This window comes from Toxotes jaculatrix, chromosome 14 (assembly GCF_017976425.1).
Source record: "Toxotes jaculatrix isolate fToxJac2 chromosome 14, fToxJac2.pri, whole genome shotgun sequence".
Classification (NCBI taxonomy): Eukaryota; Metazoa; Chordata; class Actinopteri; family Toxotidae; genus Toxotes; species Toxotes jaculatrix.
In genome coordinates this window covers 25,252,420-25,276,822 of record NC_054407.1, presented here as the reverse complement: position 1 = coordinate 25,276,822, position 24,403 = coordinate 25,252,420, and the positions used below count along the sequence as shown (strand labels likewise).

At 49.4% G+C, this 24,403-nt stretch overlaps 2 protein-coding genes across 3 annotated transcripts; one reads left to right on the top strand and one right to left on the bottom strand.

Annotated features, from left to right (window-relative positions):
- Window positions 1–10,117, bottom strand: lamc2 (laminin, gamma 2). Its single transcript, XM_041055698.1, has 20 exons — window positions 9,981–10,117; window positions 7,620–7,796; window positions 7,413–7,530; window positions 6,958–7,079; window positions 6,686–6,817; window positions 6,281–6,470; window positions 5,679–5,791; window positions 5,083–5,556; window positions 4,829–4,965; window positions 4,461–4,617; window positions 3,913–4,118; window positions 3,474–3,553; window positions 3,230–3,367; window positions 2,717–2,861; window positions 2,435–2,584; window positions 2,170–2,284; window positions 1,894–2,090; window positions 1,395–1,553; window positions 1,206–1,305; window positions 1–634 (listed from the first exon to the last, which is right to left on the bottom strand). The coding sequence occupies exons 1-20, from the start codon at window positions 10,057–10,059 to the stop codon at window positions 381–383; spliced, it is 3,243 nt and encodes a 1,080-aa protein (XP_040911632.1). The 5' UTR covers window positions 10,060–10,117; the 3' UTR covers window positions 1–380.
- Window positions 10,118–11,961: 1,844 nt separating this feature from the next.
- On the top strand, window positions 11,962–23,474 carry dhx9 (DEAH (Asp-Glu-Ala-His) box helicase 9). 2 transcript variants are annotated; one of them, XM_041055688.1, is made up of 29 exons: window positions 11,962–12,073; window positions 12,766–12,907; window positions 12,981–13,121; window positions 13,503–13,611; window positions 13,694–13,851; window positions 13,999–14,147; window positions 15,137–15,183; window positions 15,301–15,437; window positions 15,561–15,650; window positions 15,758–15,919; window positions 16,071–16,148; window positions 16,353–16,544; window positions 16,836–16,977; window positions 17,229–17,311; window positions 17,746–17,902; window positions 18,014–18,111; window positions 18,314–18,527; window positions 18,855–18,949; window positions 19,108–19,181; window positions 19,274–19,426; window positions 19,537–19,697; window positions 19,975–20,086; window positions 20,189–20,350; window positions 20,464–20,591; window positions 20,947–21,176; window positions 21,417–21,532; window positions 21,843–22,043; window positions 22,874–22,920; window positions 23,053–23,474. In XM_041055688.1, exons 2-29 carry the CDS (start codon window positions 12,797–12,799, stop codon window positions 23,103–23,105), a joined length of 3,600 nt encoding a protein of 1,199 aa, XP_040911622.1. In that variant the 5' UTR covers window positions 11,962–12,073; window positions 12,766–12,796; the 3' UTR covers window positions 23,106–23,474. The 2 variants fall into 2 exon arrangements, with proteins under 2 accessions (XP_040911622.1, XP_040911621.1); XM_041055687.1 differs by having other exon boundaries at window positions 22,874–23,474.
- Window positions 23,475–24,403: the final 929 nt, after the last annotated feature.

The following is a 24,403-nucleotide window of genomic DNA, read 5'->3' as shown; positions in this document are numbered from 1 at the left end:
GGATGATGTGTTTTCTTCTCCTCTAACATAAAATTACTTTAAAGTAATTTTGCTTTCTCAGGTTATTCTGGTATTTACTGTGAACAGTAAACCTCAGACAGGTGGACAGCCGTGAGGCGTCAGAGCAGATGAAGGCTGAGGACAAAGGTCTCCTGCTTCTCTGCGACAGATTTGATCATTTACAGGGAAGAAAAATGAAACTGGATGGTTCTGAAAAATGTAATGTCAGATTTACACTCTGAATAGGATTTATTCTTTAAACTTGATGGTCCTGTAAAAACAGTAGTTTAAAACTGACTGTGACCACCCTTTGTTTTCTAAGACTGGGTGGGTTTGGGTTCTCTTCTGTAAAACCAGACCTTGGCAGCAGGTAATGACGCTCAGGCCTCCTCAATGAGGCGGGTGTTGAAGCAGTCGCTGGGGACGGTCTTCAGGATCTCCTCCAGGTTAGCGATGTCTCCCAGGATGGTGTCGATGTCCAGGTTGATGCCAGCCAGCCGGCGACGCATGGCGGCCTCCTGTTGCTCCATCTCCCTGAGCCGAGGCCTCAGGTGACCCTCCACGTCTCTCTGAGCGCCGGCCAGAGACTCCTCCAGCTGCTTCAGATGATTTTCATCCACAACGTCGGGTTTGTCTGAGGAGAAGAAGAAGGAGGTAAGAAACCTGTGCTGCAGGTATTTCTACAGTTTACAGGTGTTAATGTCACATCTAACGCTTTCCTGCTGCATTAACTGATGGAGGCAGCAGAACGAGCTGTAAACACAACAGTGACGTCAGACAGGAAATCAAAACTATGAGCTGAAAGCTAAACGCTAACATGCTAACACGCTGCGTGGAGCCATGGGGTCATTTGATCCCGTGCTGACACAGGGAAACAGGTATGCTAACAGTTAGCAGCACCTTTTTCTCTGCTGACACAGGGAAACAGGTATGCTAACAGTTAGCAGCACCTTTTTCTCTGCTGACACAGGGAAACAGGTATGCTAACAGTTAGCAGCACCTTTTTCTCTGCTGACACAGGGAAACAGGTATGCTAACAGTTAGCAGCACCTGTTTCTCTGCTGACACAGGGAAACAGGTATGCTAACAGTTAGCAGCACACTGTAACCTCCTGCTCCCACGCTGTGTTTTTACACCAGTGAGGTGTTCACATCGTGTCCTACAGACCATAACGATGAGCAGTTATGATAAAATCTTGTACTTACTCATGTTAGCCAGCAGGCTGTTGACGTTTCGTAGTGTTTTCCCCACAGCGTCTCTGGTCTGTTTGGCGTTGCTGAAAGCTGCAGCCGCTCCGACAGCAGCCTGCAGAGGAAACATTTACATCATTGACTTTTTGTCTCTCAGTTTGTGAGTCTTTTCCCTGGCAGGTTGTCTCTGTGTGGACAGTTTACCTGTTCAGCATCAACCTCCAGCCTCCTGGCATTATCAAGCTTCAGTCCCAGGTCTTCAGCTACATCGACCGTCTTTGTCTTCAGATCCTCTGCCTCCTTCCTTAGTTTGGAGGCTTCATTCACCAGATTGGCATGAGACGGCAAAGATCCAAACATTCCCTGAAGATAGAAAACAAAGCGCCCAGTCAGCTGACGTCCAACACTGTGATCAAAGCAGTTTGCATGGACAGACTGAAAGAATATTGACTTCTATCAAAGTGAGACCAGAAGCCATTTGATGTGAAGCACCTGAAACCAGAAAAAATGAGTATGTGGATGTTGAGTTTGCATCACACACCCATAACGCAGATTTTTGTCTTCTTCTATTAAACATAAACTTGAGCTTGTTGTTTTTCTCTTTTGATGGAGCATGGCTAACAGTTCCCCCTGCTTTCAGTCTTTGTGCTAAGCTAGGCTACACATGTCCCATTTTTTCAGAGTGTACACAACTGGTTTGTACCTCCAGACTGCTGACCAGGTCCTCCAGCTCACTGATGGATCCCAGAGTGCTGTGGTAATCTTCGGACACATCTCCCAGAACAGACAGCGTCTCATCGTTGTTGCTAACAGCCTGCTGGATGGTGGCGTTGATGCCAGGAAGACGTCCGATGGCGGCGTCAGCCAGAGCTCTGCTGCCGTCTATCTGCTGGTCGAATCCTGAGGAGGAGGAAGAGTCGCATTCAGTCCAGCTCTATGTTTGTGGAGAGAGAGTCCATGAGTCAGCGTGACTGCGTACCTTTCAGGGTGTTGAGTGCGTCGTCCAGCTCGTTGGTGTTGGTGTTGATGCGTTGCAGAGCGTCCTCAGTGATGGCCTTGGCATCGTTGACTCTGTCCAGCAGCCTGTTGAACTCCTGCAGACAGAGACAGGTGACACCTGGGTCTTAGATCTCAGTCTTTTGTTATTTCACGTTTTGGACCATGGGAGTTTGAGCTGTGCAGGTTAATATTTTAAGCTGTTCAGTGTGAGCAGCAAAGCAGAGCTGCATGAATTATGTCAGTACCTGCTGGGCAGCTTTGCCCTTGGCGAGCAGGTTCTCGCTGGTGGCCTTATCTTGCTGCACGCCGTCCTGCAGCGCCTCGAAGCCTGAGATGTTCCCATCCACCACCTTCTTCAGACCGTCCAACCTGGAAACCATGTCGTCCATCTTCTCCTGAGCATCATGGGAAAACATAGGGGTTAAAGATCTTACACAAAAAAAATAAAGTTACTCATTAAGGATGTTTTCCAGGAGAAGTTTTCTGAAAGTGAACACCAGATTTTAATGTCTGGCAGCAGCCGTTACCTTCAGGGATGTTGGGATGTTTCGCTCCATGTTGGCGATATTTTTCAACATGCCATCGGCCATTTTGCTCTCATCTCTGGCCTCGCTGCTCAAGCGGATGGCCTGGTTCTCCAAACCCTTCACCTGGGCAGAAGTCTGGTCGTACCTGAACATGCACAGATATCATTCGTTTAACGAGAGTCTTCCTTCTGTGAGTCTCCTTTTACGCATGAAATGTTTTCATGGAGGAAACTCCACAACGTCTGCAGCAGACTGACCAACTGAGTCATGTTCCTGAATTTATCTACAAACCTCAAACCTGCCACTTCCTGTATGACAGCAGAATTTGAAGCTCTATGATTGGATGATTGTCACAGCATCTCTGCCTGTGGACTTATTTCCTATTGTTCTTATGACATACGAGACAGAGTCTCGTCTGACACCTAGCAACACCTGGACAATCATACCAGACATGTGACCCATGGTCTCTGTGGAAGGAAGAGGAGGAATCAGAATCAAACAGAAGCTACTCACATAGTTTTCAGATCTCCAATCAGCTCTTTGACTTTGTTCTCTTTGTTCATGAGAGTTCGGACCAGAGCCAGACTCTTCTCAGAGTCACTCAGAGCCTCGTTGGCAGTTTGCTCCACAGAATTAGCCTTTGTCTGATGCCTGTAGATGGACAGAGTGGGTGACCGGTGACAACGGGGAAGACGCAAACATCTAAACATTTTACCAATATATCAGTGACACCATGAAATCAGTAAAATGGACTTACTTATCTGCCAGGCTGACAGCTGTCTGCACCAACGAAGACAGGAGGTTTGAACCCAGCGGAGCATCTCCAAGAGGAAACTCCTGACAGGATGGAAGAAAGAAAACAGCTTTTAGTGACAGGACAACATCATCTTCTTAAAGCAGCACTGTTCCTGATGATCACTCTGTTTAATCCACCTCCAGTCAGTCTGGGTTTCTCTCTGTAAGGCAGGTGAGGTGATTCTGACCTTTTTACCTGCTCAGGTCAGTGATTTTAATCCTGGAGTGTCATTGTTCAGTGCTAGTTACAGCCACAGCAGCTTCCTGTTTGTGTGAACGGTGAAAGTGAAAAATGTTTTTGCCAACATGGAGGTTTGTATGAGCAGCAATTTAACAACTAACAAAGCTCTGTAAAAGCTCATCACGTGTAAAAGGTAAAGCTCTTAGCCGTTGCTGCTTACAGCTGATCTGAGCTTGGTCTTGGCCTCCTCCAGTTTGCGTTTAATCTCCGCCATCAGAGCCTGGACCTCCTCCACCTCAGTCTTGTAGGCTTTCTGCCGTTGTTCGATGTCGTCGGCTGTGTCGGCGATGTTCTGGATGTCCTGTCCTGTGGTCAGCTGACTCCTGCTGATGGACGACAGACGACCCTGCAGCCTCTTCTCTGATTCTGTTGGACACAGGAGATGTGACGGTGATGCACAACATCCTCTTATCAGATTTATGTGACTGAGAATTTCTCCACAACTTCCCCAAAACATGATCTGAAAAGTGTTTTTGTCTTTGTATGAGCTCTTTGGTCCACGCTGCAGTCCCTCTGATGTCCACTAGATGCTGCTAGAAAACTTCAGTCAGTACAGTTTTCACACACACCTCAGAGATGATTGATTACTGCTGCAGAGAGAAGAGGTTCAGGCTGTGGCCTGGATGAGCTCGACTGCACGTCTCAGCTCAGATTCCTGCAGCGGATGAAGACATAATAAGTGACGGGAGAGGTGAGTGGCCGTCTTACCTGTGAGATGCTCGGTGGTGTCCTGCAGGTCGTTCACCTGCTGCTCGATGGCTCTCAGGGCGGCCTCCATCTGAGAGCTGTCGGCTGGTGTCAAACCTCCGTCCATGTCTGAGAACTGAGAGTCCAGCTCCTTCAGTCTGGCAGCGTAAGCTTCCATCTGTTGCACAGGAAACATGCGTGAACAGGTGAACACTACTTTAAACGTGTTGTTGAGTTGTGCTGCTGCCATCAGCCTCTGTACTGTTCACACCTCTGCTGTTTAATGATTAGAGTGACTGGAAACTGTCGTTAGTTTCATGGAACCAAACTAAGCTCAGTCACAGTCGATGAACGATGAAGTGGCACAGTAAGCAGGATGTGAGCTGTACCTTTGTCTTGATGGGGCTGAAGCAGGCGGGGCAGTCCGATCGGTGACACCTCAGACCCTCGAAGCCCGGTCTGCACCGACAGCGGCCCAGATCATCACACTGTCCGGACTCAGAGCCCTGGATGTCACAGTCACACGCTGGTCCATGAAACAAGAGAGGAAACCACGGTTAGAAACATTTATGGTCGGTGGTTTAAATAGTTTGAGACTCCAGGTCAGAGAATCTGAGCGTCCTGACTGAGCTGTGGTTCTTACGTCTGCAGGCGTCGGTGGGTCGGCTGTGGTAGAAACCTCTCACACAGGCCTCACAGCTCCGTCCCGTCGTGTTGTTCAGACACTTCAGACATTCGCCGCTGCTGCGATCGCAGCTTCCCGCCGCGCTGACATCAATGTGACCGTTGCACTGACAGGGTGTGCAGGGGCGCCGCGCTCCAGCATCTCCTGCAGGGTCTCCATAAAACCCCTCAGGGCAGCCCTGTTCTCCGGGCGTCTCGTCAGCAGAGTAGCAGTCTCCGGTCTGAGGGTCACAGCTGCCTCCTCTGCAGCTGCAGGGCTCGCAGGGGCTGAAGGCTCCGTCTGCAGGGATCCTGCGTCTGAAACCAGCGGAGCAGCGCTCGCAGAACTCGCCCTCGTATCCCGTGGGGCAGCTGCAGGTCTGAACCCAGCGGGCCGGGGCGCCATCTCCACGCTGTGCTGACACCAGCTGCACGTTGTCGAGGTAACCACGTCCTGAAAAGACACCATGGTTCAACTCCTACTGATCACAATGCACCAGCTAATCCGTGCAGGACTGTGTGTTTCCTTGGAGCCAGAATAACAACAACATACTAGCAGGTGGAGTGAAAGCTCACCGTTTTCTCCGAACGTTGCCCGGATCTTGACGGCGCTGAGGTTCTGGAGGAGGGTCTGGAACTGGAGGGAGGAGAGCTGAGGCCTCCACCTGCTGCCAGGCTGCTCATCCAGCCTGTGGGTCAGACAGAAGACATGGATTCACACTTCACAGCACAGACTGAGGCGTTAAGCTGCTGCTGCCATTGCATCAGTCTGTTCCTGAAATGTTTACAGTCAGAATCTGAAAATTCAGTGACCGTGTCTTTACTGTGAATATTGCTCTGAAAATGTTTCTGATGGCGCGAGCTGTGGCGTTTCCTCTGAGGGAGGAAGTTTCACCAAACAAAAGAATCTGTGTTCCCTTCAGATGAAGCTGGAATATTTATGATGGAGTTATTCAGTGAGAAACTCTCCCTCAGTTTGTTTGGAAACCAGAGTGAACACATGGAAAACCTCCAGAAAACCATCTGACTGAACAATAAGGATCCTGTAGAAAACATGACTCCATTTTTCCAGTGATCTGGAAAAGTGTTACCATGAACCACCATCGTAACCCTGAAAACTCAGGCTTAAACCTGAAGTTAGCTGGCTAACCACAGATCCTGCAGGCTGATTCTCTGACCTGAACCTGTAGTTGATTTTCTGACCACAGGGGACGATGGACCGCAGGTCGCCCAGCGAGGCCGAGACCTTTAGACCAGCACCTTCCAGGATCACGTCGTTGGTGGACGGGTGTCGGACGCCTCGGTCCAGACGCAAGGAGAAGGAAAAGTCCTGACCATAACTCAGCAACTGGTTCCCCAGGTAAGGAGCTGTGGGAGAGGGGAGGAAACACCTGGTCAGAAGGAGGAGAGGAAACGAGGAAAGGATAATGCTTTAAAGAGGGAAGGAAAGAAGGACTAGGAAACATGAGGAGGAGGAAAGAGAAGGAAATACGGAGAAAAGACAAGAGAAAAAAGATGAGACGGAAGGAGGAAAGGTAGGCAGAAATCAGATGACAGATACGGGGGGCGGGGTTTATTCTCACCTGGGGCGTACAGGTAAACAGGCAGGCTGTTTTTGGAAATCACCTCCAGGTCCTGGTGCGTCGGCGACCACCGGAAGTGAACCTCACCGGGGGTGACGCCTTGAGCCGTCGCCACCTTCCAACCCTCCGGACCTGAAAACACCACACAGTCTGAGACTTCACACACCGCAGCAGCTACCGACGCTTTTACTTTGAAATGAACCCCGGAATCCACTGTTAACTTCTCAGGCTGTCACTGGTCTTTTATTGTGAAATGAAGGGGTGAATGTTACCGTGAGCGAAGGTGGAGGTGATGTTGTGGACGGAGAAACCGGACTGTGCAGAACACCGGCTGCTGTGGCCGTAACAGAAACATGGAAGTGTCTGAGTCCCAGAATCCTCTCTGGGCTGACGTCTGAGAACCACGTCAAACAACAGGAAGTTAGAGTGGAAAATCACACACACGCACACGCACGCACACACAAATTTAATTAATTTTCTGTTGGAGTAATTAATGTAAAAAAAATAGTTTTAAGTGAAAGTACTGAAAGGAGCGGTGCAGCTATTTAAAGTTTAAATGCAGAAGTTCAATCACAGAGAGTTCAAGAGTCAGTCCAGGAGGAAGTGCTGAAAGGAGCTGAAGTGTTAGTTGGAACTGAAGCAGTGAAAGGAGCTGAAGTGTTAGTTGAAGTACAAATGCAGATTTAAAATAAACCTCCTCAGACATCGATATGAGGTGAGCTTTCACCTTTGCGAGCAGCCGTTCGGTCCGATCGGGCCGTCCGGACAGCGGTCACATTTTTCTCCTGTAACACCTTCTTTACAGCTGCAGCGCCCCCTGCTGTCACACGTGGCGCTAACGGAACCTGAAGGAGAAGCAGCGAGTTGAGACGTCCTGCATCTGTAATAAAACTCAGCAGTGTGTCTGAGGTACAGGTGTGTTGTGGTCTCTCACCTGTGGAGTTGCAGCGGCAGGGCGTGCAGCTCTGTCCTGCCCCCTCCAGGTAGAAGCCGGCCTTGCAGCGCTCACAGTGGCGACCCTCAGTGTTTCCCTGACAGTCGATGCAGTGCAGGCCGAAAGCGTCGCGAAGGCAATACCGAGATCTCCCATTACACTCACAACGCAGTGTGGCTGCAGGAGACAGAGGGCGAAGGTCCGTGTGAGTCTGCTCATTCTGGATTTTGTTTATTGTGATGTTATTTACATTCTGTTTGCTTTGGGTGTTGATGTTTTGGTGCATTTGTTTCTGTGATTGAATCTCTGACTCATGCTTCCAGTTCATCCTCTGGGAGCAGGAATGAGAGTTTGTTTATTTAAAAGTCAAAGCTTTGCACTGATGACGGAGCTGGTGGAAAATCCTCTGGGAAACTTAGACTGTGGAGACAAATCACAGCTTTTCTTTTCCTGTTAAGCCCACTCAGCTTTAACATGACCAAGCAGAGCATTAGAGCTATTTACAGAGTGTGAAGCTCCTTGTGTGTTCTGTGGTTGACTGCTCCTCCCAACCTGAAGCCCTGAACAAATCATCGGACTCCACTGACCCCGCCCCAATCAGCCAACGCCTCGTCTGAGGAAACGCCACAGGATCGCAGGACGGTCGCTGACGAACACCCAGAGATCCCGTGGCGTTTCCTCTCAGCACTGAGACTTAAAGCTTCATTTCAAACTGTGACAGTGGGAGAGTTTCAGCAGGCTGCGGCTTGTTACTGGACATTTCACACAGAACTGACAGAGTCACATAAACAGCAGTTAGTAGTAAAGAATGAGAGTGTGAGGTAAAAATGAATCTGTGCAGCAGAGACCGTCTGACAAACACCAGCTCAGACGGCGTGAGAAACTCTGTGAGGCAGCGAACACATCAGGATCAAACCTCTGTGACGCCCCACAGTCTTTATCAATCATTAACGTCGACAGAGGAAGCAACTGATAAAAGGATTGTGGGAAAAGAGAAAATTTAAAAAAAATTAGAAAGTAATAGTAAAAGTGAAAAACCAAAGAACTGAAGCAGTGACTGTGATTGGTTTCTCCACAGTGTCACAGAGGCTGAGGTGTGTTTAAGGTGCGTCTGTTTGTTCGTCCGTCTGACCGTCGGGTCGAGGTTGACCTGAGATCACTCAGCCTCTGATTCAGCGATTCATGTAGCGGCAGCAGCCTCTAACAGCTCGGTCACTGTGGTTCAGAGAACATCAGAGAGTGACACACCGTGACTCACTCTGTGATACGGGGTAATGTTCACCTGAGCGCCGCCGGCAGCCGTGAGCTCAGGTGTTATGGCTTTAATCGGACAGTTTCCAACATGTGTCTGACACGATTCCTCCCTAATCACAAAAAACACCAACCCCTGAGGAGCCACAGTTTCACAACTCAGCTGTTTCTTTTATCCCAGGGGAACAAAAACACACACACACATAACAAAGTCCCACCCAGAGACAGTTTCTGCGTCACAGCCTCACACAGTCAGAGTTTAACCCTGAAGTCCTCATCCAGGTTTCTGACCCCGGGATGATGTTTCACTGGTTTCCTGAGGCTTCTGTCCTGCACAGACTCTTCATGTTGTTTCTGTTTGTAAAACTCAGAGCGGTTAACTGTGCTCAGGTCAGACTCAGTCAGTGCTAAACTGGTAATAACTTTCCTCCCTGTGGGGGAGGCGGCTCCCGTCTGAGGTTCAGGCCTCACCCACAGGTGAGGGAGAGGCTGCCTGAGCCCGACCATGTTTGCAAATCATTCTCCTTTCTCTTTTTCCCTTTTCCAGGCCTCCATCACTTTCTGACCTGACACAGATTCATTCATCGCTGGTTCAAAGCTCTGAAACGTGTTTAGCTTTCTTACTTTCACTGACTCATCATCTGTGTGTTTTTCTGATTGTCTTCATGTCCTGTCCACCTGTGGTCGGTTTCTCCTGATGCTGAATCACTAACGAGGTTTTCCTGTAACTTTTCTCGTGTAAACCTCAGTCTGCAGAGTACTGACAGAGAAGAGCAGCAGGTTTTACAGGCTGATGTTCACAGCGTGTGAACAGAAAGGAGAAGCTGCTCATTGGACAGGAAAACCGCTCAGATCTGTCGCCGTGTGCTGCTGCTGTCAGGCCTCAGGCCACTCTGCTGCATCTATGCTAAACTCTCACTGCTAACTGTCTTCATCAAACATATGCAGGGTTTGGAAAAACATCATTAAGGTCCTTTAAGCGACACAGTGCAGCGATGCTGAGTTTGGTCAGCTGTCTGTGAGGAGGCTGTCAGCTGAGCTGGAAGTCTAAAAACAAGAATCAATAAACAATAAATCAAAAAGCAAAAAATAGGAAGAGGAAACACTTACAGTAATATGTGTGTGTGGCCTGAACGGCACAAACCACAGCCAGAACCCCGCACAGTGAAATCCAGCTGCTGCTCTTCATGTTGTGTGAATCCAGAAATCAGATCAGAGTCGAATCTGCTCAGAGCAGAAAATAAAAGATTCGCCCGGCTCCTCAGACTTTTAACTCCTCTCCTGCTGCAGGTCTGTACACGCTGCACATACTGGTCCACACTTACTCACGTGTGATTCACAGAGTACACACACTCACACTCAGACACGCACACGCACACACTCAGCCAGAGGATGTGATGGCTGCAGTGTGTCAGCAGCTGTGTGCGTTGGGACAGTGCGGGCGTTGTTCGGGACGTTTCCTGGGACTTTTTCATCACATTTACATTTTTTTGACACAAAGACATTTCACAAGAGACAAAATGAAAAGTCATGTTTCTGTGGACAGTGGACAGTGAATACACAGTGTGTAGAGCAGGCGGAATGGTCCCAGTAACACAACATAAATCCTCAGAGCACCTCCACCTGCATCCACCTTTATCTGGTGTCATAGAACTTCAGAGGTGAAGAGGAGGTTTTTTAAAATGTGTTACTGTCCAACAAAAACATGGAGGAAACAACACACAGACGGCTGTGAAATAAATACAAACAACAAATGAACAAAGAAAAGAATGAAATGAGAAAAAAGAAAGGAAGCCTCAGCAGTGTCTCCACTAACATAACACACCATCATACACATGATACACATAAATGCATCAGTATTAATCATCCATCACACAGGTCACTGTCACTCAGGTTGTACATTTACTTCAGTAGGACTTTGCAGGACTTTAACCTGTGACAGTCAGAGTACAGAGGATATGACCCGACTCCTTTAACTGTGCTGATGAGTTTTGATCGTTTTCTGTGGATTTATCAGGGTTGTTTGTTTGTTTGGTGTTTGTGTCCTCGGAGCTCGAGGACGAAGTCCCGGCCTGCAGGTCGGAGTTTCTCTCCTTCCTGCTGTGGGTTGTTTCCATTTGTAAACTGTATCCTGAGGCTGCAGGTCTGACACACCCTGAACCTCAGACACACACTTACTCACACACAAACACACATTATGATCCATCACACACACCCTGCCAATACCTGCTTACACACTCCAACACTTTCCCCACTGCTGAACGGCACAAATGCACAGCCCGAGGCTTTACAACACACACACACACAGACACACACGCACACTGCCACGCCCAGTCTGGTCCTGTTACCATGTCAACACCACACCCTGAACATGTTATCAACACCTGGCTGGATCTTAGAGCTGCGCTGTGCTGTGTGTGTGTGAGGGAGGTGAGTGCTGCAGTGATTTACAGTGTTTCCTCCTTTGGACACTCTGGTGAGAGGAGCTCAGGTGAGACCTGGGGACCGTCCAGTAAAAGACACGTCGAATAAAGTTTAATCCAGTTTAAAGTGTTTCACAGATCACATCTGTCCAGGCAGTTATCCCGTCACTCAGCAGTCAAACCAGTTCAGCTATTAGCTAAGGCTAATATTATTAGCTAAATATCTCTGGACTTAGCTAATAGCCAAATCCAGAGATATTCTCTATTTCTTGCAGGTGTGATAAGGTCATCGACCCAGAACCAAGTCTGGCATTTTTTGTTGGTTTGAATCTGCGTCTGGCTCAGACTGATGAGCCCAGGCCTCCTCCTGTAGGCAGCTCTGGGTGGATGAGAGGTGGGGTACACCTGAGCAGGTCACCAGTCTGTCATGGGGCTGACAAACAACCACTGACAGTCTGTGCAGGTTCTCCGTCCATTCATCCATTCATCCATTCACAGTCACACCCTGGGCAATATAGGAAGGAACCGGAGGGAGAACACTCCACACAGAAAAGCCCCGGCCAGTGGACTCAAACCCAGAGCCTTGTTGCTGTGAGGCGCCGGTGCGAACCAATGCACCTGGATTTATTTTCATTCAATGTGTCTCCAGTCCAGACGGTGGCGCTAACGCCCGGGTGAGCCGGTGTCTGACCGGCAGTGAACAGTAGCAGGACGGGGTCACCGGGAGCGGTGTGTCCGTGTCTGAAGCTCGGAGCCGCTTCTGCTTTCACTGCTCGGACTGTGAGTAACACACTGACCGTCGGTAGTTACATGTGTGAACTGAGTTGTGTTACAGGTCACCGGTGTTAGCAAAGAGCCCGGAACTCAGCGCGAGTTAGCACGAAGCTAACGTTAGCTTAATGAGCTCATTATTGTACAGTTAAAGGCTGAGTCAGGTTCACTCATTGGCTCTTTAACTGTTTAGCTCCATAAACATTTTAGATTTTAGCTCAGTTTTTTTCGTTTTATATCACATTTGAACACTGTGTTCGCTTAGAAGTGCAGACCAGACTCCATTGAAAAACCTGGGAATTTAAAGTGAGAGTCTGTATCTGCGACACACGGCTCTTTGCACATCATCGGAGCTAACTGCTGCTGTCGTTCCTCATTTCTGTCCCCAGTCCACCGATAACGTTACGTTGGGAGACGGCTCCGTAATTGGAGACTCCCGTTTTGTTGGTTACGTGATGGTGTGGCCTTAACATTGAGGCAGAAAGTCGGAGCACGGAATATTTAATTCTATTTTAAATACACATAATAATAAGGTTTGTCTATCTGTCGCTCCAACTAAAGTTTTTATTTATTCCTAAAACTCTTTAGTCATGAAAAGATTAAACTCGAGTATGTTATCAGGATCAGCGAAGACGAAAATGTACAGATGTTTGGGTGGAGTTTGGTTGTGATGCTCTCTCTTGTGACTCGGGGGTCTACAGAGGAGGAAGCGCCCCCACCCGTCGGCCCACCATGGCGGACATCAAGAACTTCTTGTATGCCTGGTGTGGGAGGAAGAAGCTGACTCCTAACTACGACATCCGAGCTGCAGGGAACAAAAACAGGCAGAAGTTTATGTGTGAGGTGAGTTTTCTCTGTTTCTGTTTCTGTTGTGAGGCGTCAAACTTTTTCTAACCTTAAACTCTCCTCCGCCCAGGTCCGAGTCGATGGCTTCAGCTACATCGGTATGGGAAACTCCACCAACAAGAAGGACGCTCAGACCAACGCTGCCAGGGACTTCGTCAACTACCTGGTCCGGGTTGGAGAAATGAGCGCAGCAGAGGTCCCAGCTCTGGGGGTCAGCACGGCACAGTGGTTCTTATGTTGTCTGTGAATGATGAGGTGAAAACGGATTGGCTGGTTTTCTGTAAAATATCCAGAAACTGGGATATATGAAGAGTGACAGTGATCAGCTGACACAGCATAAATCACAGGACTGGTCCAGAGATTTCAGTTGTTACCCTCCTGCTCTGAACTCCCACCTCAGGCCCCAGCTGCACTCTTTACTTTTCTAAAGTGTGAATGGATAAATTGTCTACGAGTGGATGAATTAATCACTCAACCATCTCTGCACTAATCAGAAGCCTGTGGCATCAGCTACCATCCTGATTGGTTAGTAAATGTCATGGAAACATATCCACCGTTGTTCAGCGGCTGAGTCTGAGTCTCGTGTCACCAGGTGAGCGCTCCAGACGGCGGTCAGCCAGGTGGAGGAGGAGACAGCGGCTTTGGAAACCTGCCCTCCAGTGGTCCTCTGCCACCTCACCTTGTAGTGAAAGCAGAGCAAGGTACCAGTTGAATCGCATCTGTAACCAGGTCACAGGTCACACGTCAGTAAATGTGCTGAGTGTTTGTCTTTGTTGGTGTTAGACGAGGGCTGCAGCAGTGGGCCGGTTCCAGGAGTGACTGGACTGGGTTACTCAGGAGGAGCAAACTGTGGGTGGGGAGGAGGAGAAGGAGCTCAGTGGGACAGAGGAGCCAACCTGAAGGAGTACTACGCCAGGAGAGACGAACAGGAAGCACAGGCGGTACGTCATCATCATCATCATCATCATCATCTAGAAAACTCCAGCTGATTCCCACTGAGTGAATCCTCAGAAAGCTGCGGGTTCAACAGTCTCAGTCTCTGAGTAGGTTTTATATTCTGGTCTTTCTTTGTCGTGGTTTTTTCGTAGACTCTGGAGTCAGAGGAGGTGGATCTGAACGCTAATCTTCACGGGAACTGGACCCTGGAGAACGCCAAGGCCCGTCTGAACCAGTTCTTCCAGAAGGAGAAAACCAGCTCTGAGTATAAATACAGCCAAGTGGGACCGGACCACAACAGGTCTGGATCAGGTTTTCATTTTTACAAAACTATAACAGATACTTTGATCATTGATCAGTCTGTAAATGGTGTTTGATAATTCTGTTAATCGTTCAGTCCTTAAAAACAGAAAACAGGAAAAACAGACTGTTTGAAAAATGACGCAGTGATTAAATATCTAACATCTTATTGATGCATCTTCTGTCAGATCACCTACTGCCCCTTACTTCTTTCTGAAAGACTCACCCATCATGTGCTGTAGACAATAGATGGGACACATGGTTGGTAGTTGAAATCCCACGTGTGGTTTTTCAGGATGTGCCTGTATGTTTTTCTGCTGTAAACTCAGAGACCTCCGGAGTGTGTCGGCTACACCAGAGAGATCTCGCTGTTTGGTTCATTCCTCATCAGACAAACCTGATGTTGCACCCACACCAGCACTGTTTACACCACACTGAAACCAGAGCAGAGAGCAGGCTGAGACAGGGACCCAGACACCGGCTCAATCCTGGTTTAACGCTCATCTCAGAATAGACACTTGCGGAATGAAAATGATTGATAGACTGACAGATGATAGGTTGGACGAAGACAACTTGCTAAATGTCCCGTCCTGTGAAAAAACAACCAACATTGAGCTGGTGAAATGGGCAGGTGGAGCCTCCATCTCCATCAGGGAACACAGAGGTGACGCCAGAACTCACAACCACACTAAAGCAAGACATGGGACAGCGTTTAGGTGCACTAAAGGTGTCCCATGGGTGCAGCTCGGGGCTCAGTGGAGTCTGGTTGTGATTTCTGGTGTCACTGTTCACCGCAGGGCAGAGAGCAGCCGGGAGAACTCTGAATCAGAGCCGTTGATTGGTGTTTTGTAATCCCAAGTCTGGCAGAAAAACATACAGGCTTCCTCACAGCAGGTGAGTTCATCCCTTCACTTTAAGGTTTTCTTCATGGCTTTTAGTTTGAAAAGCTCAGAGGAAGTGAAGACGCGATGTTGGTGTTTGTCTCTGCAGGAGCTTCATCGCGGAGATGCAGCTGTTTGTGAAACAGCTCGGCAGAAGTAAGACGCTCACACTAATTTCTTCCTGTGTGCTGTCATGTTTAGTTTCTAATCATCAGAGTAGAAAGCGACCTGCGTACCTGTGTAACAGCTGCTGGTGTCGGCTCATGTCTGCAGGGATCACGGCGCGGGAACACGGCTCCAACAAGAAGCTGGCGGCTCAGTCGTGTGCTCTGTCTCTGATCCGACAGCTTTACCACCTGGGAGTCATCGAGGCGTACTCTGGAGTCACCAAGAAGAAGGAAGGAGAAACTGTGCGAAAATCTCCAGCGTCAAGTCTCGTTTTATCTGACACATCTGCGTCACGCAGAGTCGGCTTTTACCGCATCAGGAAGGGTGTTTGACCGCGTTTGTGTTGTGCTGTCTTTCATGTCCAGTTGGAGGTGTTTGAGGTCAGCGTGTCTCCAGACCTCCAGCAGCAGCTGTCCAGTGTCGTCCAGGAGCTCGGAGTCCAGATCCCCCCACCGGTGAGTGACCTGTCCCACGCTGGTCTCATCAGAGTCCGGAGACACAACAGAATCATCTAATACAGCACGTTTGATCTGACACCCCCTGCTGCTTCCCCCCCGTCCAGCCCGCCGACCCCAGCAGCTGGGTGTCCCTGGTTCAGGGGAAGATGGCCACCTTCGAGCCATCACAGCGTCAGAGCGGAGCCGGGGTCGTCCCCTGGTCACCGCCCCAGGTCAACTGGAACCCCTGGACCAGCAGCAACATCGACGAAGGACCGCTGGCCTTTGTGAGTCTTTTGTTTTACTTGTTTCATCAAGATGAGCTGTGAATCTTTATCGGCAGAGACTGAATTCAGGTGGTTTACCTGATGATGTAGGATTACTTAGGGCAGAACTTCTGCCTGAGCTGTGACGTGGTTCTGATCTCTTCCTCTTCAGTGCACTCCGGAGCAGATCAGCAGCGACCTGCACGACGAGCTGATGTTCCAGCTGGAGCACGACGACAACCTGCAGAAGGTCGGTGGAGGCAGCGGGAGGAGAGTTATACTTCAGAGTCGTATTCAGTAATCCTCCACGCTGGTCCTCCAGCTGTTCACTTGTTTTTGTCTAACCGTTAAAGTAATCTGTGTGCAGCTGTAGAAGGTAAACTCTTCATCATCATCATCATCATCTGATCCAGTCTGGATATAAGAGAGTAACACGAGTCTCTGTGTGGTTCAGATCCTGATGGAGCGCGACCAGCTGCCCGTCAAACGGTTCGAGGAGGAGATCATGGCGGCCGTAGAAAACAACCCTGTGGTGATCATCAGAGGAGCGACAGGCTGCGGTAAAACCACTCAGGTGCCTCAGTACATCCTGGACCGCTTCGTCAAGGGAGGCCGGGCGTCCGACTGCAACATCGTGGTCACCCAGGTAACGCTCAGCAGGCGGCTCCTGCGTTTTTGCAGTGCGGTGTGGGAAATGTGTCGAAGCTGAAATAATAAGGTTAAATACTTGAATTAAAGAAAATAACAGACTCACAAACAGTTGAAGGTTCAGTGGAATGTTTCAGACTCAAATCAAGATTTAAAGTTGAGCTTCTGAATCATTAATAACTGTTCATGTTTTTAGACTCCGCTCTGAACTGTGAGGACTCTCACAGTGCGTATTTCCTGAGCCTACTGAGGCTCAGCCCTGATTGGATGTCCTCTGTCCTCTCTGCAGCCCCGACGGATCAGCGCCGTGTCCGTGGCTGAGAGAGTCGCCTACGAGAGAGGGGAGGATCTCGGGAAGAGCTGCGGCTACAGCGTCCGCTTCGAGTCCGTCCTTCCTCGACCCCACGCCAGCGTTCTCTTCTGCACCGTCGGTACGGAAACAGAACCGTTGACAGAGGTTACACCCGTTAAATTATCAAATCACCAGCACTGATGTCATCAGTGCTGCCAGCTAATGGATGTGGGGTCAAAGTTCAACATTAAGATCAACTTCCTCTCATCCCTGTTCTCCAGAAGCTGGAAAGCCGGCATTTTCAGCTGCTTCCAGATTGAACCGGCTCAGGGTGGATGTGATCAGTGCTGAGTGTCAGCGGGACAGTGATGGGCGTGGTCTGTGTTTCAGGTGTTCTGCTGCGGAAGCTCGAAGCAGGAATCCGAGGCATCAGTCACGTCATCGTTGATGAGATCCACGAGAGAGACTTAAACGTAAGTTCATTCACAAACTGTTTCTCCTCATCCTGAAACGTATAACACAAACCGTGATGGGGGGGTGGGGGGGCACTCCACCCATCCATCCATCCACCCATCCACCCATCCATCCATCCACCCATCCATCCATCCATCCATCCACCCATCCATCCATCTTCTATACCGCTTGATCCGTCAGGGTCTCGGGGAGCTGGATCCTTTCCCAGCTGGCTACAGGCGAGAGGCAGGGTTCACCCTGGACTGGTCGCCTGTCAATCACAGGGCAGACACACAAAGACAGACAACCACACACACACACACTCACACCTTCGGGCACTGTAGAGCAGCCAGAGGAGCCAGGAGTCGTTTCCAGCTCAGTTTCAGAGATTCATGGTAAAGTCCGGCCATTTCCTGTGATGTTGGACACTCCTTCCCTCTTTGTGCCTGTGTAGACGGACTTCCTGATGGTGGTCCTCAGAGACGTGGTCCAGACCTACCCAGAGGTCCGCATCATCCTCATGTCTGCCACCATCGACACCACCATGTTCAGAGAATACTTCTTCAACTGTCCCATCATCGAGGTGTTTGGACGAACCTTCCCTGTTGAAGGTACCTGTGACGTCCAGCATTAAAGAAGGGACACGGACAGATTTTACATTTGTCGGAATAAAAGTGGGAAAAATATTGAGTCATAAATCTTTTTTTTTTTTTTTTTCCCAGAGTATTTCCTGGAAGATTGCATCCAGATGACCAAATTTGTCCCTCCACCCATGGACCGAAAGAAGAAAGACAAAGACGAGGAGGGAGGAGAGGATGATGTAAGAAATGTTTTCTTCTGATGGTGCAGTCAGTACATCAGGATCTAAATGTCCCACTTTGACAGGACAAACTCAGAGACCAATATGTCTTCCTGTCACATTCAGAGTGGCGGCGTCAGACGGGGTCGTGCAGGAGAAAGACAGGAAGTTGGTTTTATGTAACTGCATCAGAGTGGTGCTGGGTTTGTCCCTGTGTCTGCAGACTAACTGTAACGTGATCTGTGGGCCGGAGTACACGGCAGAGACCAAGCATTCGATGGCTCAGATTAATGAGAAGGAGACGTCCTTCGAGCTGGTGGAAGCTCTCCTGAGGTACATCGAGACGCTGCAGGTGGTCGGAGCCGTGCTCGTCTTCCTGCCGGGCTGGAACCTCATCTACTCCATGCAGAGACACCTGGAGACCAGCCCGCACTTCGGTACACATTTCCTCACATCGCACATCGCGCCTGCAGGAGTTAGACTCATCCGACTGCAGTCACGACCACGTCACTGCAGTCGTCCCACACCAAGGACAGACACAGTGGACGGTTAAACATTAACCAGGTCCTCTAAACGTTCTTCAGAACAAACGAAGGACCTTGAAATGATTTGGTTTTACGCTGAGCTGCACTGTCTGCACCAGCTTGTGTTTGAGCTCCTAACGTCCAAATTAAGTTCTTTACATTTTTGTTGTGCATTTTCAAATGTATGTACTCTTATTTTGAAAGTGTCAAACTGCATGATGTTTTTGGATTTGTTTCCAGGAGGTAACCGGTACCGGATCCTGCCGCTCCACTCTCAGATCCCCCGAGAGGAGCAGAGGAGGGTGTTTGAACCGGTTCCTGACAACATCAGGAAGGTTCGAGTCTCAGATCTGTTGTTTTCAGGTTGTTTAGTGTAATTCAAACTAGTTTCCAGGTCCAGATTTAAAACTCATTCACAGAGAAGAGTTGAATTTCTGTGGCATCTGTGCAGCTTCAGTTCGTTTCAGATTCACTGCTGTTGTTGATGTCGCAGGTGATTCTGTCCACCAACATCGCAGAGACGAGCATCACCATCAACGACGTCGTCTACGTCATCGACTCCTGCAAGTGAGTGCGTCAGACCGTCAGGGCCACGTTTTACGCCTCGGTTTACAGATCAGACTGTCGGTGTCCTGACTTTGTGTTCGGTGTCTCCACAGGCAGAAGGTGAAGCTCTTCACTTCCCACAACAACATGACCAACTACGCCACGGTCTGGGCCTCCAAGACCAACCTGGAGCAGAGGAAAGGTCGAGCAGGTCGAGTTCGACCCGGGTTCTGCTTCCACCTTTGCAGCCACGCTCGCTTCGAGAGGTATGACCCCTGACCCCCAGCCCCAGAAACATGCCCAGCCTACATGGGGCGGAGCTGTTCTAATTTCCCGTCAGGCTGTGATTGCAGGCGTGTGTGTTGTGTCTCTGCAGACTTGAGACTCATATGACTCCGGAGATCTTCAGGACTCCGTTGCATGAAGTCGCTCTGAGCATTAAACTGCTGAGACTCGGAGCCATCGGACACTTCCTGTCCAAGGCCATCGAGCCGCCGCCGCTGGACGCCGTCATCGAGGCCGAACATACTCTGAAAGGTGCGGTGTGTGTGTGTGTGTGTGTGTCAGCCTGTTCAGCATCGGAACTGACTGACGTCTCATGTGCTGCAGCTAACAAGCTAATTTTCTCCCAAACCTGCTAACAGATGTTAGCTGTGCGTGTTTCTTTGTTTGTTTTGAAAAGCCTGAGTATAATTTACGATGCATAAAGCGCAGCAGGAGCAGCCTGAGCTGCTCGACCTGCCGTGTCTGAAGCATCACTCAGCGTTTTGCTGTAAAATGAATTCCTAACTGTCCGTTTGTTTCCGTGTTTCAGAGCTGGATGCTCTGGACGCTAACGACGAGCTGACTCCCCTGGGACGGATTCTGGCTCGGCTCCCCATCGAACCTCGACTGGGGAAGATGATGATCATGGGCTGCATCTTCCAGTCAGTCCCTCCGTCGCTGTACTGATGAATCAGCTGACTGGGTGGGGGTGGGGTGGGTGGTCTCTGGATGATAGCAGCCTGTGTGTCTGTGTCTCTCTCCAGTGTCGGCGATGCGATGTGCACCATCTCAGCTGCCTCCTGTTTCCCGGAGCCTTTCATCAGTGAGGGGAAGCGTCTCGGCTTCGTCCACAGAAACTTTGCCGGCAGCCGTTTCTCCGACCATGTGGCTCTGCTGTCAGTGTTCCAGGCGTGGGACGACGTCAGGTCGGTCCGAGCCTGTGGATCGCTCCGTTGTTATTTTCTGCCGTTGCCTGTGGAAGGCAGCGGCCCTCTCACAGCGCGTGGTCTGACTCTGTGGCTCTGCTCTTCCTGCTCAGGATTAACGGTGAGGAGGCAGAAAGTCGTTTCTGTGAACACAAACGCCTCAACATGTCGAGTCTGAGGATGACCTGGGAGGCCAAAGTCCAGCTGAAGGAGATCCTGGTCAACTCTGGGTTTCCTGAAGGTACCTGAACACACCACCGATTCGCTGTGGTTAGAGGGGAAAACCTTCCTGTCTGAGTCGACTGACTCTGAGCTCAGGGAGATGAACGCCCGTCAGGGTGTGAAGAACGTATCTAAGAAATGTTTTCAGTTAATAATGTAAACGATTGCAGCTGTTTGTTTAATTAGTTGGATGTGCTGTTTCCAAAACATCAGGAAATATAAACCAGATCTCTTCAGTTTACCGTCGTACGACACGACGAGAGGAAAGCGTGAGGAGCTCGTGCAGCGCGAGGCTGTGTCCGTGTTCCTGTTTCTGAGAAATGCTCGGTGCAGAGCTCAGTTTGTTTCCTCACCTTCTCCTCTGTCCCTGTCAGAGTCTCTGATGACCCAGATGTTCAACACGGTGGGACCGGACAACAACCTGGACGTGGTGGTCTCTCTGCTGACCTTCGGCTCGTACCCGAACGTCTGTTACCACAAAGAGAAGAGGAAGATCCTGACCACCGAGGGACGCAACGCCCTCATCCACAAGTCCTCTGTCAACTGTCCCTTCAGCAGCCACGACATGACCTACCCGTCCCCGTTCTTCGTCTTCAGCGAGAAGGTAAAAATCAGTGATTCCTCGTCTCTGACCTCCTTTAGCTTTTCACGAAAACACAAAGTGGAACATCAGCAGCGATTGTTTTCATCTCATCTTCAGAAGTCTTGATGTTTTTTTAGCAAAGCTGGAATCTTCACTGCAGCGACTGATCTTTGAAAATAACCAGGAAAATGTTTGTAACTCAGGATGTTGTTGTCGTTGTTGTGATTGTTGTCGTTGTCGTTGTCGTTGTTGTTGCTTCAGATTCGAACCAGAGCGATCTCGGCTAAAGGGATGACTCTGGTCAGTCCTCTGCAGCTGCTGCTGTTCGCCTGCAAGAAGATCAGCTCCAACGGAGACGTGGTGGAGCTGGACGACTGGTGAGAATCCACACGTCCACGGTCGGATGTGTCACTTTAGAACTGTGTAGTTGTTTGTGAATCAGACAGGAAATGTTGAAGGTTGCAGCTTAGACATGAAAACAGCTGCAGATCAATGGGACTGATCGATTAACAGGACTGATCGGGTCACACCGAGGGTCACTGAGGCTGGAAAACCAGTGTGAGTTGAATCATAGCGTTCAGACCTCAGTGCAGCGCAGTGTGTGTGTCGTCCTGCCGTGTGTGTAATAACACACCACGACGACCACGTCATGAGAAATGATCCTGAACCGCTGCTTCACCTGTCCAGGATCAAGCTGAGGATCCCACACGAGGTGGGAGGGGCCATCGTGGCTCTGCGGGCCGCGCTCGAGGCTCTGGTGGTGGAAGTGACCAAAGAGCCAGAATACATCAGACAGATGGACCTGTCCAACCAGAGGCTCCTCAACCTCATCAGACACGTCTCCAGACCGTCAGCAGCTGGACTCAGCATGATGAGCAGCAGCCAGAGGTGACAGCACACACACACAGACACACAGAGAGACACAGAGAGAGAGACACAGAGACACACACACAGACACAGAGAGAGAGACACAGAGACACACACAGAGACACAGAGAGACACACACACAGACACGCACACAGAGAGACACACGGAGAGACACACACAGACACACACAGAGAGACACACACAGAGATACACACACAGAGACACACACACGGAGACACACACAGAGACACACACAGAGAGACACACACAGAGACACACACAGAGAGAGACACACACACAGAGACACACACGGAGACACACACACGGAGACACACACAGAGAGACACACACAGACACACACAGACACACACACGGAGACACACAGAGACACACACACAGAGACACACACACAGAGACACACACAGAGAGACACACACAGACACACACAGAGAGACACACACAGACACACACAGACACACACAGAGAGACACACACAGACACACACAGACACACACACGGAGACACACACACAGAGACACACACACAGAGACACACACACAGAGACACACACAGAGAGACACACAGAGACACACACAGAGAGACACACACAGAGAGACACACACAGAGACACACACACAGACACAGACAGACACACACACAGAGACACACAGAGAGACACACACAGAGACACACAGAGAGACACACAGACACACACAGACACACACAGAGACACACACGGAGACACACAGAGAGACACACACACACAGACACACACACACAGAGACACACACGGACAGACACAGGGACACACACAGACACAAAATCGGCTCATTTGTCGTCTTTATGCACAGGATGGGAGACGGTCCACGACCTCCGAAGATGGGACGCTTTGATGGAGGTGGAGGATACCGAGGAGGCGGCAGAGGTTACGGAGGCGGGGGTGGGTATGGAGTAGGAGGTGGATACAGAGGAGGCAGTGGATATGGGGGAAGAGGTTATAGAGGAGGAGGAGGGGGCTATGGTGGAGGAGGTGGAGGCTACAGAGGAGGAGGTGGAGGAGGAGGCTACAGAGGAGGTTATTAACATCCTGGCAGCACAGTGACATCGTCTCATCGTCATTAAATCTGGAAAAAAGTCAATGTGATTTGGTTTTGTTGTGAAGTGTTTGGTTTTTGTTGTGATCAGATCAGAGAGTGATGATGATGATGATGATGATGATGATGATGATGATGATGATATTAACCTTCAGAGTAAGTCAACAAATGCAGCACTGGAAAAACATAGAAAGCTGAGATGAAGAGAGAAAACAGCAGTTACACGTCTGTGCTCCTGTACCTGCTCTCAGGTGTGTGGGGAGGAGCACTGTCACCTTACTGATCAGTTTGATGAACTATGTTTATTGATTGATTGTAACTGTTGGAGACGTCATCAATAAAGCTTTATTGCAGCTGATCCTCACCTGAGTTCTTTCTGTCCATCGCTACAATAAAATCTAAACGTTGTCGTGTATAACGTCCACACAAACAAAACATGTTTTTGGATTGATTTCATGTTTTACTCATACAGACGGACACAGAGGTTTACTTGTTCTTATCAATGACAGAATGTTAGTCGGCATTTTGAGTTCTGAAAAAGTGAAGATGTTTGAATGCGATGTATGATCATGGAGGACGATGTGTGTCATGTGAAACATGAATCCATCACCAGCAGGTGGCGCCGTCTGACTCCTTCTAATCAAGGCAAGTTTGAACATTTGACACTACAAACTACAGATCAGGCCCATGTTTAGGCTGGATTACCTACAGGAAGACCTCAGGGGCCCTCAGGGGCCCAAGATGCCCCGATCCCCAGTGTGTCAGTCTGTTTGTGATCGTCTGATTAACTGTTCATGTGTGATTAGTGGAATATTTAGAATAAAATGTAAAAATAAATTAAGGAGAGTTTAAAGTTAATGATTCGTTTTGTGTGAATTTATCAGCGACACCGACATTAAACTTCAATCAGTCCAGTGTTTTTCCTGCTTTTTCATTTGGATCAAAGCTGTGCTGCAGAATAACGTCTGATCTGACCCAAACCAACTAAATCTGCTGTTATTTTCCAAAATGATGGAAAGTTCAGGGCCATGAGAATAAAACGCTCCGGGCTCCGGGTGGAGATCAGGAGAAAAAGAAGGTGAGCACTCGATGCTTCACGCTCACAGGATTCATCTTTGACCTCTGACCTGCGGTCTCACTGTGAAAGTGCTCTGATAGCTGACACTGTCAGCGAAGATCTAATCAGAGCTGAACTGTGTGTTAACGAACAAACACTCCATTAACTGATTATCTCCTCTGATGAAATCCAGTTACCTGATGTTACCTGATAGCTTGACTCTGGGGAGG

Excerpts from the sequence above, each read along its gene's own strand:
- lamc2 (XM_041055698.1), bottom strand. The coding sequence starts at position 10,059 with ATGAAGAGCAGCAGCTGGATTTCACTGTGCGGGGTTCTGGCTGTGGTT. Across the intron at positions 7,531-7,619 it reads CTGCCGCTGCAACTCCACAG|GTTCCGTTAGCGCCACGTGT; the intron begins GTGAGAGACCAC and ends CTTCTCCTTCAG. Across the intron at positions 2,285-2,434 it reads AGGGCAAAGCTGCCCAGCAG|GAGTTCAACAGGCTGCTGGA; the intron begins GTACTGACATAA and ends CTCTGTCTGCAG.
- dhx9 (XM_041055687.1), top strand. The coding sequence starts at position 12,797 with ATGGCGGACATCAAGAACTTCTTGTATGCCTGGTGTGGGAGGAAGAAG. Across the intron at positions 14,148-15,136 it reads GTGGGACCGGACCACAACAG|GAGCTTCATCGCGGAGATGC; the intron begins GTCTGGATCAGG and ends TTGTCTCTGCAG. Across the intron at positions 17,312-17,745 it reads TCCACGAGAGAGACTTAAAC|ACGGACTTCCTGATGGTGGT; the intron begins GTAAGTTCATTC and ends GTGCCTGTGTAG.